The sequence below is a fragment of the Calonectris borealis genome, chromosome 14, assembly GCF_964195595.1.
Source record: "Calonectris borealis chromosome 14, bCalBor7.hap1.2, whole genome shotgun sequence".
Classification (NCBI taxonomy): Eukaryota; Metazoa; Chordata; class Aves; order Procellariiformes; family Procellariidae; genus Calonectris; species Calonectris borealis.
In genome coordinates this window covers 20,415,938-20,430,842 of record NC_134325.1, presented here as the reverse complement: position 1 = coordinate 20,430,842, position 14,905 = coordinate 20,415,938, and the positions used below count along the sequence as shown (strand labels likewise).

Sequence of the window (14,905 nt, the reverse complement as noted above, 5' to 3'; positions counted from 1 at the left end):
AGAGGGGCCGCGGCGTCTGCGAGCATCGGTGCGCTTTCCTAAAGCCGCCTTTTCTCCCCCAAAACAGCATCTTCCTTGTCAGCTCCTTGCTGGGCGTCCTGCGGGTATTAAATTCTCCAGGTGGTTTTAGGAGGCCGGCTGGCGAGCCCCCGCAGCGGGGAGGAGGAAGGGTGTGCCGGATGTCGGCTGCTGCTGAAAAGCGAAACCTGCCTGCTCGCGGGACGGGGATTTCAGGCAGCGCCCGGGCCCCCGCCGTGGCCCCGCCATCCCGCCGCCCGGCCGGCGCGGTGAGTGCATCGCCGAGGGACGGCGCAGGCAGGGCGGGATGGGGAGCGGGCTGTCCCTGGGGCCGGGGGGATTCTGGCCCCAGGGGCTGCAGCTCCCAGTCTGATTCGAAGCCCCCATGATGCTTTTTTGGGCGCTTTTCTCTCTCCTGTGCCCCATCCCGGGGGGGACGTCCCCACGGTGCCAGATCCTGCAGCGCCCGCAGCCCCGGTGACCTTGCCAGGTGACTGTCCCCAGCCTTCCCAGCGCAGGAAGAACCGGGCCGTACGGGACAAACTCGGTGCCCAGCTCCAAAACCTCTCGCCACGGTGTAGCCGTGATTTCTAACCTTTGGTATTTTCAGGTGACGTCCTGTGATGGCAGGGGAAGAGCGTGCGCTAGCCGTTCTCTTACGAGCGCTGCAGGGTCTCGCAGTTAAAGACTTTCAGGAGTTTAAGATGAAGTTATTGGAGGTTCGCGTGGAAGGAGAATGGAATATCCCCAAGGATTCGCTGGCGAAGGCCGCCCACCCTTGCGCGCTTGTCAGCTGCATGGGCGAGAACTACAGCGAAGACGCCGCGATGGACATCGCGATTGGGTTGTTCGAAGAGATGAACCAGAGAGACCTCGCTGAGAAACTCCTGGATGAGAAAGTGAAAGGTAGGAAGCCGGAGTAAATTTTGCTTTTCTTTGTCTCTTTTTCCCTTGGGTGATCCTGGAGACAGGTAGAAGTTGGTAAGAGCAGGTTTTGGGTTCCCAGGGAGCCTGGAAACACGCAGATGTCCTGCTGTGATTCTGTTAGTGTGATGAGGGCTGCAGTGTCCTCTCCCCTTGCTGCCGGGCTCCCTCTGCTCCCGGAGAAGAGCCTTCAGCTCTCAGCACCGCCCGGCAGGCAGCTGGGCAGATCCCTTCCTCCTGGGATGGGGATTAAGGACATCTCTGCAGAGCTCCTGTTTGCTAGCACTTTGCAGCCAGAGGCACCCCGGGAGCCCAAGTTCGGTGCCTTTGGCCCCAGGGACACGAGCAGAGGGGGACGGAGGCTGTGGGTGGCCCCAGGCGATTGCATCTGCTCCCAGGGTGGATGAGGACTGCAGGGTGGTTAAAACAAGGGTTGATGGATCAGGATGATGGGGGGACCTGGGAGAGGAGAAGGACCCCCCCAACTGACCAGAGGCCCGAAATTCTCACAGACGATGTCCTTATTGCTTCTGCCAGACTTAGGAAAGCCCTGAGCGTTGAAACAAGTGTCCCGTTGGTGTGTCGGGAGCGCGGTCGGGCTGCTTAGGAGCTCCTCGGGAGTCTGGCTGTGCTTGGGACTGACTCTGCTTCTCGCCGGCACAGAGTACAAGTGGAAATACAGAGAACACGTGGTCCGGGAGTTCCTCCGGTACAAAGAAGTGAACTCCTGTCTTGGGGAGAACCTGTCCGTCAGCAGCCGCTACACCGACCTGACCATCGCCAGGAAGCCTCGGAGCAAGCGCGGAGGTGAGCATGAAGCTGTGGGCGCCAGCCGTGGATGTGCCGACGCCGCCGACGGACCAGCCACCATCGCCGTCACCACGCAGACGCTGTTTAAACCCGACGAAGATGGGCAAACGCCGCAGGTCGTGGTGCTGGTGGGGGCCCCGGGGATGGGGAAGACGATGACGGTCAGGAAGGTGATGGTGGAGTGGGTGGAAGGGACCCTCTATGCGCAGTTTGACTACGTCTTCTGCATAGACTGTGAAGACATTGCCTCTACCAAGGAAGCGAGCGTGGCAGACCTGGTTTCAAAGTGCTGCCCTCACAGGAGAATGCCGGCTGGGAAGATCCTGGATGACCAGAAGAAGATCCTGTTCATTTTTGATGGCTTCGAGGCCCTGGGGTTTTCCTTGGTTCAGCCTGAAGATGAGCTGAGCTCTGACCCCAGGGAAGTGAAGCCGCTGGAAACCACCCTGATGAGCTTGTTGAAGAAGACTGTTCTCCCCGAGTCCTCCTTGCTCATCACCACGAGGCCAACAGCTCTTCAAAGCCTGGGGCGGTGCCTGGAGGGTGAGTATTACGCGGAAATACTGGGATTTTCGGCAGCCATGAGGGAGGAGTATTTCCACAGATACTTTGAGAACGACAATAAAGCTGACGTGGCCTTTAGGTTTGCCAGAGGCAATGAGGTCCTCTACAATTTGTGCGTCATCCCCGTCATGAGCTGGACCGTCTGCACCATCCTTGAACAAGAGCTTTACAAGAAGAAAAACCTCATCGAGTGCTCTAAAGCCACCACACGGATGAGTGTGTTTTACCTCTCCCGGTTAATGAAGTGCAGAGGCAGGGACAACCCGCAGGACCTCCAGCGGTTCCTGCGCAAGCTCTGCTCCTTGGCTGCCGACGGCGTCTGGAAGCACAAGGTCCTCTTTGAAGAGAAGGAAGTCAAGGACTGTGGCTTGGACCAGCCAGACCTTCTCCCCCTCTTCCTCAACGAGAAGATCTCAAAAAAAGGTGTAGACCATGGGAACGTCTACAGCTTCACCCACCTGCACCTCCAGGAGTTTTTTGCGGCGATGTTTTACGTTCTGGAGGACAACGAGGAAATGGTCAGCAACTCAGGGGCTCTCACGAAGGATGTAAATATGTTATTAGAAAGCTATAACAAGTCCAGGAAGGATTTGAACTTAACGGTGCGGTTCCTGTTCGGTCTGGTAAGCCAAAAATCGATAGAGTACGCGGATGAAATCATCGGGTGCAGAATTTCACCGCGAGCCAGGGAAGATATGCTGAAGTGGCTTCAGGGGAGGCACAGAGGCATGTCCCATCCCGGCCCAGTGCAGAAGGTTTCGGAGTTGGACACTTTCCACTTTTTGTTTGAGATGAACGAGAAAAGCTTCGCGCAAAGTGCATTAAGCCGTTTCACTGACATAGACTTGCAGGACATCAAGTTGACCTTGTACGACCAAATGGCTCTTTCCTTCTGCATCAGGCAGTGGGCTGGGCTGGGCTGCGTCACCCTCCGGGGATGCTCCTTCGACCGGCAGGATCCGGGGGAGGAGCTGGCCGCGTCGGTGCCTCGGTAAGTACAGCAGCTCCTCTCTGCTCTAGCCACCCAAAATCGCAGAGAATTCTCCTTCGCCACCCTAAAGGGTGGTTTTAAAGGCATTTCGGCTCCTTCCACCCAAACACCAGCTTGCCCGCTCACTGGGGTTTAGTTCCTCAGCAGAGGATTTTACTTATTCTTGGGGAGAACTGTGGGAGAATAAGGCTTACGCGGGCTCCTCCGTCCACTGCATGGGTGGGATTGGTGGAGTCGGAGCCTCTCGGCTCAACTTCCCCAGCCCGAACAGGCCCATCTGCGCCCGGGTGCTGCTTTGGCTTCGCGTCCCCCTTCTCCCATGCAAAGGGGAGATCCCCGGTGCTGAAATTTTAAGTGCGCCCCAAGCTTTGCTGAGAGCGGGTAACTCCAGCAGAATCGCTCGCGATCCTTTGCCTCTCCAAAGCCATGGAGGTCCCACCCGAGGAGACCTCCCGCGAGCTGGTGGCGAGCGCTGCTTGGGGGGGTTGTGTGCCGGCATCGAAGCCGGGAGCTCCCAGTGCCGGTGAGGGCTGCCCGTGCTCCCCGGGGCTCTGTCCCCCTGCAGCTCCGGTGCCTCGGGAGCCGGAGGACGTCCCCGTCCCCTCGCTGAGCGGCGGCGGGAGGAGCCGCACTCCCCCATCCACCCGCTCTGCCGGGCGCTGCGGCACCCGGGCAGCGACCTGCGGGTGCTCCGGTAAGAGACCTGCCCTCGGCGCTGAGCCGAAACCGCGGCCGCGGTGCTGCTGCCGGCACGGGGAGGGTGCGCTGGCCGGGGCCTGGCCACCCCGGCTGGCTCCGGGGTGCGGGTGGGGGGCTCCCGAACCGGAGGGGAGTGGGTGGGTGCTGCCCCGGGCAGAGGGGACGGGAGCTGTACGGGGGCCCGGCCGCCCCCGCTGCTCCCTGGGACCACCAGCGCGTGGCTGGGGGTGAGGCCGGGCCCTCATTGGCCATGGGTGGGTGTGGTCCCTCCATGCTGATTGGGTGTGGGGTGGGTGGGTGTGGTCCCTCCATGCTAATTGGCCCTGCAATGGATGGATTGCTGCAGTTCCTCCATGCTGATTGGCCACGGGTGCGTGGGTGTGGTCCCTCCATGCTGATTGCCTATGGGTGGGTGTGGTCCCTCCATGCTGATTGGCCGGGTGATGGGTGGGTGTGGTCCCTCCATGCTGATTGGCCGGGTGGCAGGTTGGTGGGGGGGATTGGGGTGGGCAGCCGGGGCAGGCGTGATGAGCCCATCTGTTCTCTGCGGCTCTCCCCGCAGGCTGCAGTGGTGCGGGCTGTCGGAGAGCTGCTGCGCCGAGCTGGCGGCGCTGCTGGCCGAACACCCCAGCCTGGCGCGGCTGGAGCTGGGCGACGGCGCGCTGGGCGACGGCGGCGTGCGCCTGCTCTGCAAGGGGCTGCAGCAGCCCGGCTGCCGCCTGCGCGTCCTGCAGTGAGTGGCCCCGGCACCCCCGGGCATCCCCCCGGCACCCCGCGCGCTTCTCCCAGGCAGCCAAACCCCCGGGGTGGAGCGGAGGGCTGGGGAGGTACCCCAAAAAAGTCCCTCCAGGGTGGCATCGTCCCTCTGTCCCACTCTCCCAGAGCGAGGAGCTCGAAAGCAGTGGCACCGGGGTGGGGACCGTCACCCTGCTGGGGTGGCATCGGGAGCCCCTGAGGCTGGCTCTGAGGGTCTCTCCCCGGCAGGCTGTGGTACTCCCGCCTCACCAGTGCCTGCTGCGAGGACCTCGCCGCCGTGCTGGGCACCAGCCCGTGCCTGGAGGAGCTGGATTTGTCCTTCAGCGAGGGGCTGCGCGATGCCGGCGTGCAGCTGCTGTGCCAGGGGCTGCAGCGCCGTGCCCGCCAGCTGCAGACGCTGCGGTAAGGGGGCCGCGGGGCCGGCGTTCCCTCCTTCCCACCCGGAGCAGCTCACCAACCGGCCGGTCAAACCCCGCATCCCTCTTTGCCTTGGTCCCGCAGGCTGGGGAGCTGCCGGCTGAGGGGCGCCTGCTGCCGAGCCCTGGCCGCTCGGCTGGCGGAGTGCCCCCGCCTCACCTGCCTGGACCTGAGCGACAACGAGCTGGGAGCCGACGGCATCCTGCAGCTCTGCCAGCAGCTCCGGCATCCCGCCTGCCCGCTGCGGGCGCTGGGGTAAGTGCCTGGCACAGCCCCCTTCCGTCCCCGGCACCCCCGTGCCAGCACCCCGGGGTCGGATGCTGCGGGACGGCGGGGCGTACCAGCATCCCGGCACCCAGGAGGGCGGAGGGTGGTTTTTAACAGCTCTTCTCCTTTCCTTCGTCTGTTTAAAGACTGAGCACGTCCGGGCTAAACGAGGAAGCGCTGCAGGAGCTGGCCGCCCTGCGGGCACTGAAGCCTGACCTGAAGATCGGGTACCTCCTCAAGCAGGACGCGCCGCAGGCGGGGGCCATGGCCCGGCTGCCCTTCCACCGCGGGGTCCTGCCGGGCGGCGCGAAGGCGCTCCCCTCCTTTAGGAGAGGCCCTTGCAAGAACCGGAGCCATTTCTAGCCCAGTGCTCGGTGCTGCTGAAGGGGGGCGAAGCCTCCCTGCGTTTGAGCCTGGCCCACGCGTGGGGTTCAGGGGAGGAGGTCCTGCCTGCATCTGCTGGGGGTCGGGGCAGAGCCGGTCCGGGTCCTTCGCCCTCCCGTTTCCCCACGCATGTTGGTGGCAAGAGTTGCGTGGGTGTTTGCCCATGCCAAATAAAGGCCCTGGGGCCAGTCCCAGGAATCCCCCCGTCCCCACCATGCCCAGGGCTGCATCTGTGGGTCCGGCTCCTGCCCCACGTCCCCGCGGGATGGCTGATGTACCCGGGCGCGAGGTGCCAGCCCTGGAAGTGAGTCTCCAGCCAGTCTGGGGTTTTAATAGAAACAAAGAGAAATTCACAGTGAAGTAAAAAAAATCCCTGCGGTGCTGCTCACGGGAGGGACACGGGAGCTGTTTTGCCACTGCGCTGCAGTCCTGGGCAGGGAGAGGTGACCTCCGTGGCCAGGGCCACCCCTCCTTGGGGACAGAGCCCCACCACCCCAGGGACTCCCGCGGCGTGGCCCGGGCATCCTCACAGCGATGTCCCCAGGGTGCTGTCGTCAACATCGTCATAGCCTGTGTCCCCCGGGGGCTGTGCCGGGGGGTCCCTTGTGGCTCCTGGGGGACTTGGAGGGGGGCAGCTCCCACCTTCGGGGACAGCAAAGGCTGGGGCCTTAGGGGGGCTGCTTGGTGTCCCTCCTGCCAGACCCTGCTGGGGTCCTGCCGCAGCCCCCGTGGATTTGCTGCCTGCTCCCTGCCCGCCACCGCAGCCAAGCCCCCCAGAGGTGGCTCTCCAGGGGACAGGGCGGCTGTGGCCCCTCTTACCTGCGGGTGGGACACAGTCCCAGCTCCTCTGTGCCACCCCCTCGGAGATGTCCCCAGCGCTGGGAGCGGGGGACTCTTCCGGCACGGCCGCGGCATCGTCGTAGCCATCCGGGGGGCCATGCTGGGCAGGGGAGTCTGGGACAGGCACGGGGACGGACGGGAGTGAACCAGAGGCCGTGGCAGGGGTCTGGCTCTGCCACCCTCCTCCGGCCACACGACCGGGGATGTCCTGGTGGCACTGGGGCTGCAGGTTCTCAGCCAGAGCCGCAGCAGGGATTAATCCGCAGGGAAAGGTGATGCTTCGCTGCACACTAACGAGGGCCGCAGCTGAGCTTGGCTTGCCCGTGCGAGGGGAGACCCTGTCCCCTGGCTCCCCAGCCCCAGTGCCTGGCCGTGCCCCCTCTCCTCCCCAGGGCTCTCTGCCACGTTCCTGCCCCCGTGCCCCTACCTGGGGCTGCCTTGGGGTCACTCTCCTCCATGCTGTCCCCGGTGTAATATGGCAGCTTCGTCTCCGACCCCTCCGACGGAGAACCTGGCCGGAGGAGGACGGGGTGTTGGGGGTGGCCGGGGCCGGCACTGTGGGCAGCACAACCCCTCACCGCAGAGCGGGGCCGCGGTGGGACCGGGGGACACCCCCAGGCCACGGGGACGAGCCGGTCCTGCACCACCAGGACCCGGTGCTGCGGTGGGGCCACGGGGCAAAGCCCCCGCCCTGCTCCGGGGAGAGCTGCTGGGCGGGGGGGCTGCACCGACCTGAGCGACTGGGCACCTCCTGGTACTCCGGCGTCAGGGTGTACTCCAGCTCCTCGTAGACGGCATCAGAGATGGCGTCCGCGGCTCTGCCGGGGCCTGAAATGATGGGTAGTGCTCACCCGGGGCCGTGGGGACCAGGGGTGGCACCGGGGTCACCCGCTGCCCACCCTCTGAGCTGCCCCACGGCAGGGGAGCCCCAGGAGCCCCGAACCAGCTCTGCCCCAGCACCCACCCGCCGGGACCCACCTCGGCGCCGAGCCCGGGCGCGGCACGCCTGCACGGCCAGGGCGCCCAGGGCCAGGCACAGCAGCGTCCCCAGGACCACGCACAGGACTGTGGGCACTGGCACAGTCCCCACCGCTGCCGCCGGGGCAGTGCTGCTGGGGACACCTGGGGGGACATCGCCAGGCGGCGTGAAGGAGGGGGGCTCCAGCCAGCCCGGCGTGGGGGGCTGCCGGCACGGGCAGAGCTACCTGTGCAAGTGGCACCCTCCGGGCAGTGGCTCCCTGGGGATGGGGTGGGTGTCCCACTTGTGCCGTCACTGTCCTCGTCACAAGCGACGTGGGCGTCCCCGCCGGGGCTGCAGGCCTGCAGGCGCCAGGGTGCCGAGGGGCACCGCCAGAGCGAGCGGGCCCCCTCCTCGCAGCCCACCCAGGCCAGCCATGCAGGGGCCGGGTCCCGGGCGGGGGCAGCCACCAGCATCCCCGTGGCCCCGCAGCCCAGCTGCCAACAGGCAGCGGTGGCCGTGGCGGGGCTGGTGCCGTTGGCGCAGACGCGGCCCCAGGTGCCATTGTAGAGCACCTCCAGGTGCCCGCTGCAGCGGCTGCTGCCGCCCGCCAACCGCAGGGAGAGCTGCTCTGCAAGGGGGGGCGGGGGGGTCAGGGCACGGCTCGGCCAGGGACCCCCCGGGGATGGTCCCCCCGTCCCTGACCTGGGGACGCACGGCACTGACCTGAGCAGACGGCTCCTGCCCCGCCACCGCGCCGGCAGCCGTGCTGTGCCGAGGACCGGCAGTCCCAGAGTGACGCCTCGGTCCCGGTGCAGCCACCGGCATCCGGCCACAGCGGCCCCGTGCCGGGACCGAAGCGAGCCGATCTGGGTGCCGCCAGCGCCGTTCCGCAGCCCAGCTGGCGGCAGACGACGGTGGCATCCGGGAGGTCCCATGTTTCCTGGCAGACGGTGCCCCAGGTGCCATTGACGTAGACCTCCACCCGCCCGGCGCAGCGCCCGGGGCCGCCCACCAGCCTCACCCGCCGGCTGCCTGCGGGGCACGCAGGGGACCGGGCTGGGGCGGCCGCTCGGGGAGCCGGCACCCCCCAGCCCTTCCCGGGACACTCACCCGAGCAGACGATGGCCGCCTCCTCGGGGCTGCCGGTCGGGGCAGCGGCCGTCCCCGAGACGTTGCACTGGGCCAGGTTCTCCTCGGTGCCGGCACACCGCAGCGCCTGCAGCCCCGTGGTGCCTGCGCCCGGCACGGCGTAGATCTTCTCCGGCACGCCGCAGCCCAGCTGCCGGCACACCATGCTGGCACCCCGGGCGTCCCACAGCCCCGCCGGCACGCGGGCCCAGGCCCCAGGGCTTGCGGCAACCTCCAGCCGCCCGTCGCACCGGCTCTCCCCCTCCACCAGACGCAGGGGCTCAGCAATGCCTGCAAAATCCCCGGCGGTGCCGTGGGGCCACAGCAGCAGCACTGTAGGGGCCCCGAGGGGATGGCAGGGCCCCGCTTCAGCCCTCCCCTCACCCCAAAATGGCCCTGCGTCCTCCCCTCCTAATTCTTGGGGTGTCCCAAAAGCCCCTTAAGGCTTTTCCCGGCGGGTGCCATACAGACCTGAGCAGTTGACGGCGGCGGCATGGCCGGGGGGGCAGGCGGGCTCCCCCAGCACCGCCGTGGGGCACTCGCCCGGGTGCCGCTCGCTCCCAGCGCAGCCAAAGGCGTCCCACCGCAGCGGCCCGTCTCCCCCGCCGAAGGAGCCTCCCGGGGGCACGGCAGCGGCGGGGCCGCAGCCGAGGTGGTGGCAGAGGACGTGGGCGTCGGGCAGGTCCCAGCCGGTGGCGCAGAGGGACCCCCACGTCCCCCCAGCCTCCACCTCCACCCGCCCGGCGCAGCCCGAGCTGTTGTCCACCAGCCGGAAACCCGTGTAGGCTGCGGCAGAAAGGGCGTTGGGGGGGGATGACGTTGCGGGGACCCCCCCGACCCCCCCCGGCATCCCCAGCGCTTACGGGAGCAGATGATGCTGGCTTGGCCGGCGCAGCCCTGGTCGCGGGGCGGCCGCCGGGCGCAGGTGGCGAGGAGGGGCTCGGTGCCGCTGCACTCGAACCCCCCCTCCCAGAGCGGCCCCGTTCCCGCCTCAAACCGGCCGCTGCCGGGTACGGCCAGCGCCGCACCGCAGCCCAGCTCCCGGCAGACCACCTGGGCGGCCTTGATGTCCACGTGGTCCTCGCAGACGCCGACCCAGGCTCGGCCCTGCCGCACCTCCAGCCGCCCGGCGCAGGCACTGTCACCGCCAACCAACCGGGCAAACCCTGCCGGGAGAGGCACGGGGGTCAGTGGTGAGGGACGTGCCGGGACCGGCGCGTCCCCCCCGCCGCCCGGTTCCTACCTTGGCAGACGACGGCGGTGTCGTATTCATGACGGGCGACGTAGGGTCCCCAGCCACGGACCTCGCAGTCCCAGAGGGCGGCCTCGTCCCCGCGGCAGTTGACCAGAGCCAGGCTGATGGGGCCATCCCCTTTGCCGAAGCGGGTGCCAGCAACATAGGCGCCGGCGGCCGAGCCGCAGCCCAGCTGCTGGCACACCACCTCGGCGTCCTCCATGCTCCAGTAGTCATCTGCCACCGAGCCCCAGCGGCCCCGCAGCTTCACCTCTACCCTCCCGGCGCAGGGACCCCCGCCAGCCACCAGCCTCAGCTCCACCGCCTCTGCACCGGGGCACCGGCACGGCCTCAGCCCTGCCGGGGGACGCCCCGGCGCACGGCGGGTGTCCCAGCATGGCCAGCCTCCCCACCTCACCTGCGCAGGTCACCCCCACATCCCGCTCGTGGTCGCAAAAGTGCTGTCCCCAGCCACGGTGGGGACAGTCCCACAGCATCGCCTCGTTGCCCTGGCATAAGATGGGATGGAGCCAGATCCGGCCGGTGCCCTGCCCGAACGGGGCGTAGGGGGACGCCCTGGCCAGCGGGCCGCAGCCCAGCTGCCGGCACACCACGGTGCCCCAACGGGTAGCCCAGTCGAAGTCGTAGACGCAGACGGAGCCCCACTCGCCATCATGCTTCACCTCCACCCTCCCAGCGCAGCGCCCGCCGCCGTCCACCAGCCGCAGCTCCCCGGTGCCTGCGGCAAGGAGGGTGTTGAGCCCAGCCGGGGCTGGGGGGGGTCCCTGCCCCACGGCTGCCCCCACCCCGGCGCTCACCCCCGCAGAGCTGCACGCACAGGAGCAGCCCCAACGCCCCGACAGGCACCATCCTGCTGTCCCGGACCCCCCGGCACGGGGCGGGTGATATATAGGCAGCGCCGCAGCCGGGAGCCAATGGAGGCGGCAGCACCTTTTGAGCCGTTATCAGGAGGGTTATCTCCCGGCTGGCGGGGCCCCGGCCTCCAATAACCTGCTCCGTGCCCAAATATGAGGCTCGGCTCCGCTTCTGGCGTCACACACCTCACCACGGTGGGTCGGCGCCCGGATGTCCCCGGGGGGAGCCAGCCCCCACCCAGGGCACCTGCCGCCGGCATGAGGCGCATGGGCCCTCCCCACCCGTGTCCCGCCGTGGGGCTGACCCTGCTGCCGGCGCCCAGCAAGAGCCCAGTCCCAATGGCAACAGGATTCGCCCCAAAATCTACCAAAGCCTCCGCAGGGCCGCCCTCAGCACCGGCACGGGGCAAAGACCCTGGCACGCCAGCACCCATCCTTGGGGTGCTCCCCTCCCCGGGGGGTGCCTGGAGACCCCAGGGGGGCACCGAGGTGAAAGCCGCCCCCAGGCTCACCGCGGTGTTTGCAGGCGGCACATCCCCGGCCCCTCGCAGAGGCCGGCAGCACATGGCGGGGCTGCCCGCGCTGCCTGCAGGTGTGCCCCGTGCTCGCCTCGCAGCGCGGGCAGGAAGGAGGCGGTTTCCCCCCAGGCGGGGACCCGGCGTCGGCATCGACCGCACGCGGCTCCCCGGCCACCTGCAGTGCTACCGATAACGCCGTGCTTTCGCACACCGGCATCTGCCCGCGGTGATGCTGCTGAGGGGGGCACGGAGCCGACGCGGTGCCGGAGGGGGGACCCCCCTGGCGAAGCCGCGACCAAGCACCAGCAAAAAACGATGGGCACAGGAGGTGGAAGGGAGAAGGAGCTCCCTCGAGGTGCCGGTCGCGTGCGAGGACGAGGACGGGGCTGAGCCACACCACGGCCATGGGACCTGGCGGGCTCCATTGGTGCCGAGCAGTGCCGGTGGCCACGGCCTGGCCGGGGCGGTGGGACACGGAGCAGGGCGAGGAGGAGGCGACGTGGCAGGCGGGTTCGCAGTGAAAACTGCAGCTGCGCAACCCCGGGCAGCCACCAAAAAGCGCAGTAACAGCCCCAAATCGTGATGGCGGTGGAAGGGCCCAGCGACACGCGGGAGGCCGGCGCGGCAGCAGCCAGGAAACGCAGGTGGCCGAGGGGGCCGTGCGCGGTGACGGCCGTTGGCGGCGGCGCAACCGCACGGGGGGGAACGGCCTCCCGGCTGCGGGGGCTGCGGGGGCACACCTGCAGGCAGCGTGGGCAGCACCGCCACGTGCCGCCAGCCTCCGCGAGGGGCCGGGGACCTGCCACCTCCAAACGTCCCCGTATCACCCCGGGACGGCTCGTGGGGCCGGCGCCAGCGCTGGCGTCACCCGGGATGTCCCCGATGGGGTAGCATGGGCCTGCCAGGGCCGGCCCGTCCCTCCTGCCCGCACGTGGCCCCCCGGGGAGCTGTCGGGGACAGAGACGGAGGGGACCAACACGGCTTTGTGCCACCGGGGAGGGAGATGACCCTCACCGCGGGCCCCGGGGACGCCGGGAGCATCCCCCCCGCCCCACCCCGGGGCGATCCTTTGCCTCTCCAAAGCCATGGAGGTCCCACCCGAGGAGACCTCCCGCGAGCTGGTGGCGAGCGCTGCTTGGGGGGGTTGTGTGCCGGCATCGAAGCCGGGAGCTCCCAGTGCCGGTGAGGGCTGCCCGTGCCCCCCGGGGCTCTGTCCCCCTGCAGCTCCGGTGCCTCGGGAGCCGGAGGACGTCCCCGTCCCCTCGCTGAGCGGCGGCGGGAGGAGCCGCACTCCCCCATCCACCCGCTCTGCCGGGCGCTGCGGCACCCGGGCAGCGACCTGCGGGTGCTCCGGTAAGAGACCTGCCCTCGGCGCTGAGCCGAAACCGCGGCCGCGGTGCTGCTGCCGGCACGGGGAGGGTGCGCTGGCCGGGGCCTGGCCACCCCGGCTGGCTCCGGGGTGCGGGTGGGGGGCTCCCGAACCGGAGGGGAGTGGGTGGGTGCTGCCCCGGGCAGAGGGGACGGGAGCTGTACGGGGGCCCGGCCGCCCCCGCTGCTCCCTGGGACCACCAGCGCGTGGCTGGGGGTGAGGCCGGGCCCTCATTGGCCGTGGGTGGGTGTGGTCCCTCCATGCTGATTGGGTGTGGGGTGGGTGGGTGTGGTCCCTCCATGCTGATTGGGTGTGGGGTGGGTGGGTGTGGTCCCTCCATGCTGATTGGCTGTGGGGTGGGTGGGTGTGGTCCCTCCATGCTGATTGGCTATGGGTGGGTGTGGTCCCTCCATGCTAATTGGCCCTGCAATGGATGGATTGCTGCAGTTCCTCCATGCTGATTGGCCACGGGTGGGTGGGTGTGGTCCCTCCATGCTGATTGGTCGGGTGATGGGTGGGTGTGGTCCCTCCATGCTGATTGGCCGGGTGATGGGTGGGTGTGGTCCCTCCATGCTGATTGGCCAGGTGATGGGTGGGTGTGGTCCCTCCATGCTGATTGGCCGGGTGGCAGGTTGGTGGGGGGGATTGGGGTGGGCAGCCGGGGCAGGCGTGATGAGCCCATCTGTTCTCTGCGGCTCTCCCCGCAGGCTGCAGTGGTGCGGGCTGTCGGAGAGCTGCTGCGCCGAGCTGGCGGCGCTGCTGGCCGAACACCCCAGCCTGGCGCGGCTGGAGCTGGGCGACGGCGCGCTGGGCGACGGCGGCGTGCGCCTGCTCTGCAAGGGGCTGCAGCAGCCCGGCTGCCGCCTGCGCGTCCTGCAGTGAGTGGCCCCGGCACCCCCGGGCATCCCCCCGGCACCCCGCGCGCTTCTCCCAGGCAGCCAAACCCCCGGGGTGGAGCGGAGGGCTGGGGAGGTACCCCAAAAAAGTCCCTCCAGGGTGGCATCGTCCCTCTGTCCCACTCTCCCAGAGCGAGGAGCTCGAAAGCAGTGGCACCGGGGTGGGGACCGTCACCCTGCTGGGGTGGCATCGGGAGCCCCTGAGGCTGGCTCTGAGGGTCTCTCCCCGGCAGGCTGTGGTACTCCCGCCTCACCAGTGCCTGCTGCGAGGACCTCGCCGCCGTGCTGGGCACCAGCCCGTGCCTGGAGGAGCTGGATTTGTCCTTCAGCGAGGGGCTGCGCGATGCCGGCGTGCAGCTGCTGTGCCAGGGGCTGCAGCGCCGTGCCCGCCAGCTGCAGACGCTGCGGTAAGGGGGCCGCGGGGCCGGCGCTCCCTCCTTCCCACCCGGAGCAGCTCACCAACCGGCCGGTCAAACCCCGCATCCCTCTTTGCCTTGGTCCCGCAGGCTGGGGAGCTGCCGGCTGAGGGGCGCCTGCTGCCGAGCCCTGGCCGCTCGGCTGGCGGAGTGCCCCCGCCTCACCTGCCTGGACCTGAGCGACAACGAGCTGGGAGCCGACGGCGTCCTGCAGCTCTGCCAGCAGCTCCGGCATCCCGCCTGCCCGCTGCGGGCGCTGGGGTAAGTGCCTGGCACAGCCCCCTTCCGTCCCCGGCACCCCCGTGCCAGCACCCCGGGGTCGGATGCTGCGGGACGGCGGGGCGTACCAGCATCCCGGCACCCAGGAGGGCGGAGGGTGGTTTTTAACAGCTCTTCTCCTTTCCTTCGTCTGTTTAAAGACTGAGCACGTCCGGGCTAAACGAGGAAGCGCTGCAGGAGCTGGCCGCCCTGCGGGCACTGAAGCCTGACCTGAAGATCGGGTACCTCCTCAAGCAGGACGCGCCGCAGGCGGGGGCCATGGCCCGGCTGCCCTTCCACCGCGGGGTCCTGCCGGGCGGCGCGAAGGCGCTCCCCTCCTTTAGGAGAGGCCCTTGCAAGAACCGGAGCCGTTTCTAGCCCAGTGCTCGGTGCTGCTGAAGGGGGGCGAAGCCTCCCTGCGTTTGAGCCTGGCCCACGCGTGGGGTTCAGGGGAGGAGGTCCTGCCTGCATCTGCTGGGGGTCGGGGCAGAGCCGGTCCGGGTCCTTCGCCCTCCCGTTTCCCCACGCGTGTTGGTGGCAAGAGTTGCGTGGGTGTTTGCCCATGCCAAATAAAGGCCCT

General features: G+C 68.5%; 1 protein-coding gene and 1 pseudogene across 3 annotated transcripts; one reads left to right on the top strand and one right to left on the bottom strand.

The window, feature by feature from the left end:
- The first annotated feature begins 634 nt into the window (after positions 1–634).
- On the top strand, positions 635–14,703 carry LOC142088301 (NACHT, LRR and PYD domains-containing protein 3-like). 3 transcript variants are annotated; one of them, XM_075163522.1, is made up of 9 exons: positions 635–924; positions 1,606–3,295; positions 8,249–8,279; positions 11,461–11,469; positions 12,657–12,739; positions 13,463–13,633; positions 13,885–14,058; positions 14,158–14,328; positions 14,487–14,703. In XM_075163522.1, the coding sequence occupies exons 1-9, from the start codon at positions 642–644 to the stop codon at positions 14,701–14,703; spliced, it is 2,829 nt and encodes a 942-aa protein (XP_075019623.1). In that variant the 5' UTR covers positions 635–641. The 3 variants fall into 3 exon arrangements, with proteins under 3 accessions (XP_075019623.1, XP_075019624.1, XP_075019622.1); XM_075163523.1 differs by lacking the exons at positions 8,249–8,279; positions 11,461–11,469; positions 12,657–12,739 and adding exons at positions 3,873–4,001; positions 4,569–4,739 and having other exon boundaries at positions 1,606–3,307; XM_075163521.1 differs by lacking the exons at positions 8,249–8,279; positions 11,461–11,469; positions 12,657–12,739; ... (2 more) ...; positions 14,158–14,328; positions 14,487–14,703 and adding exons at positions 3,873–4,001; positions 4,569–4,739; positions 4,991–5,164; positions 5,264–5,434; positions 5,593–6,046 and having other exon boundaries at positions 1,606–3,307.
- On the bottom strand, positions 6,142–11,351 carry LOC142088345 (scavenger receptor cysteine-rich type 1 protein M130-like; annotated as a pseudogene).
- Positions 14,704–14,905: the final 202 nt, after the last annotated feature.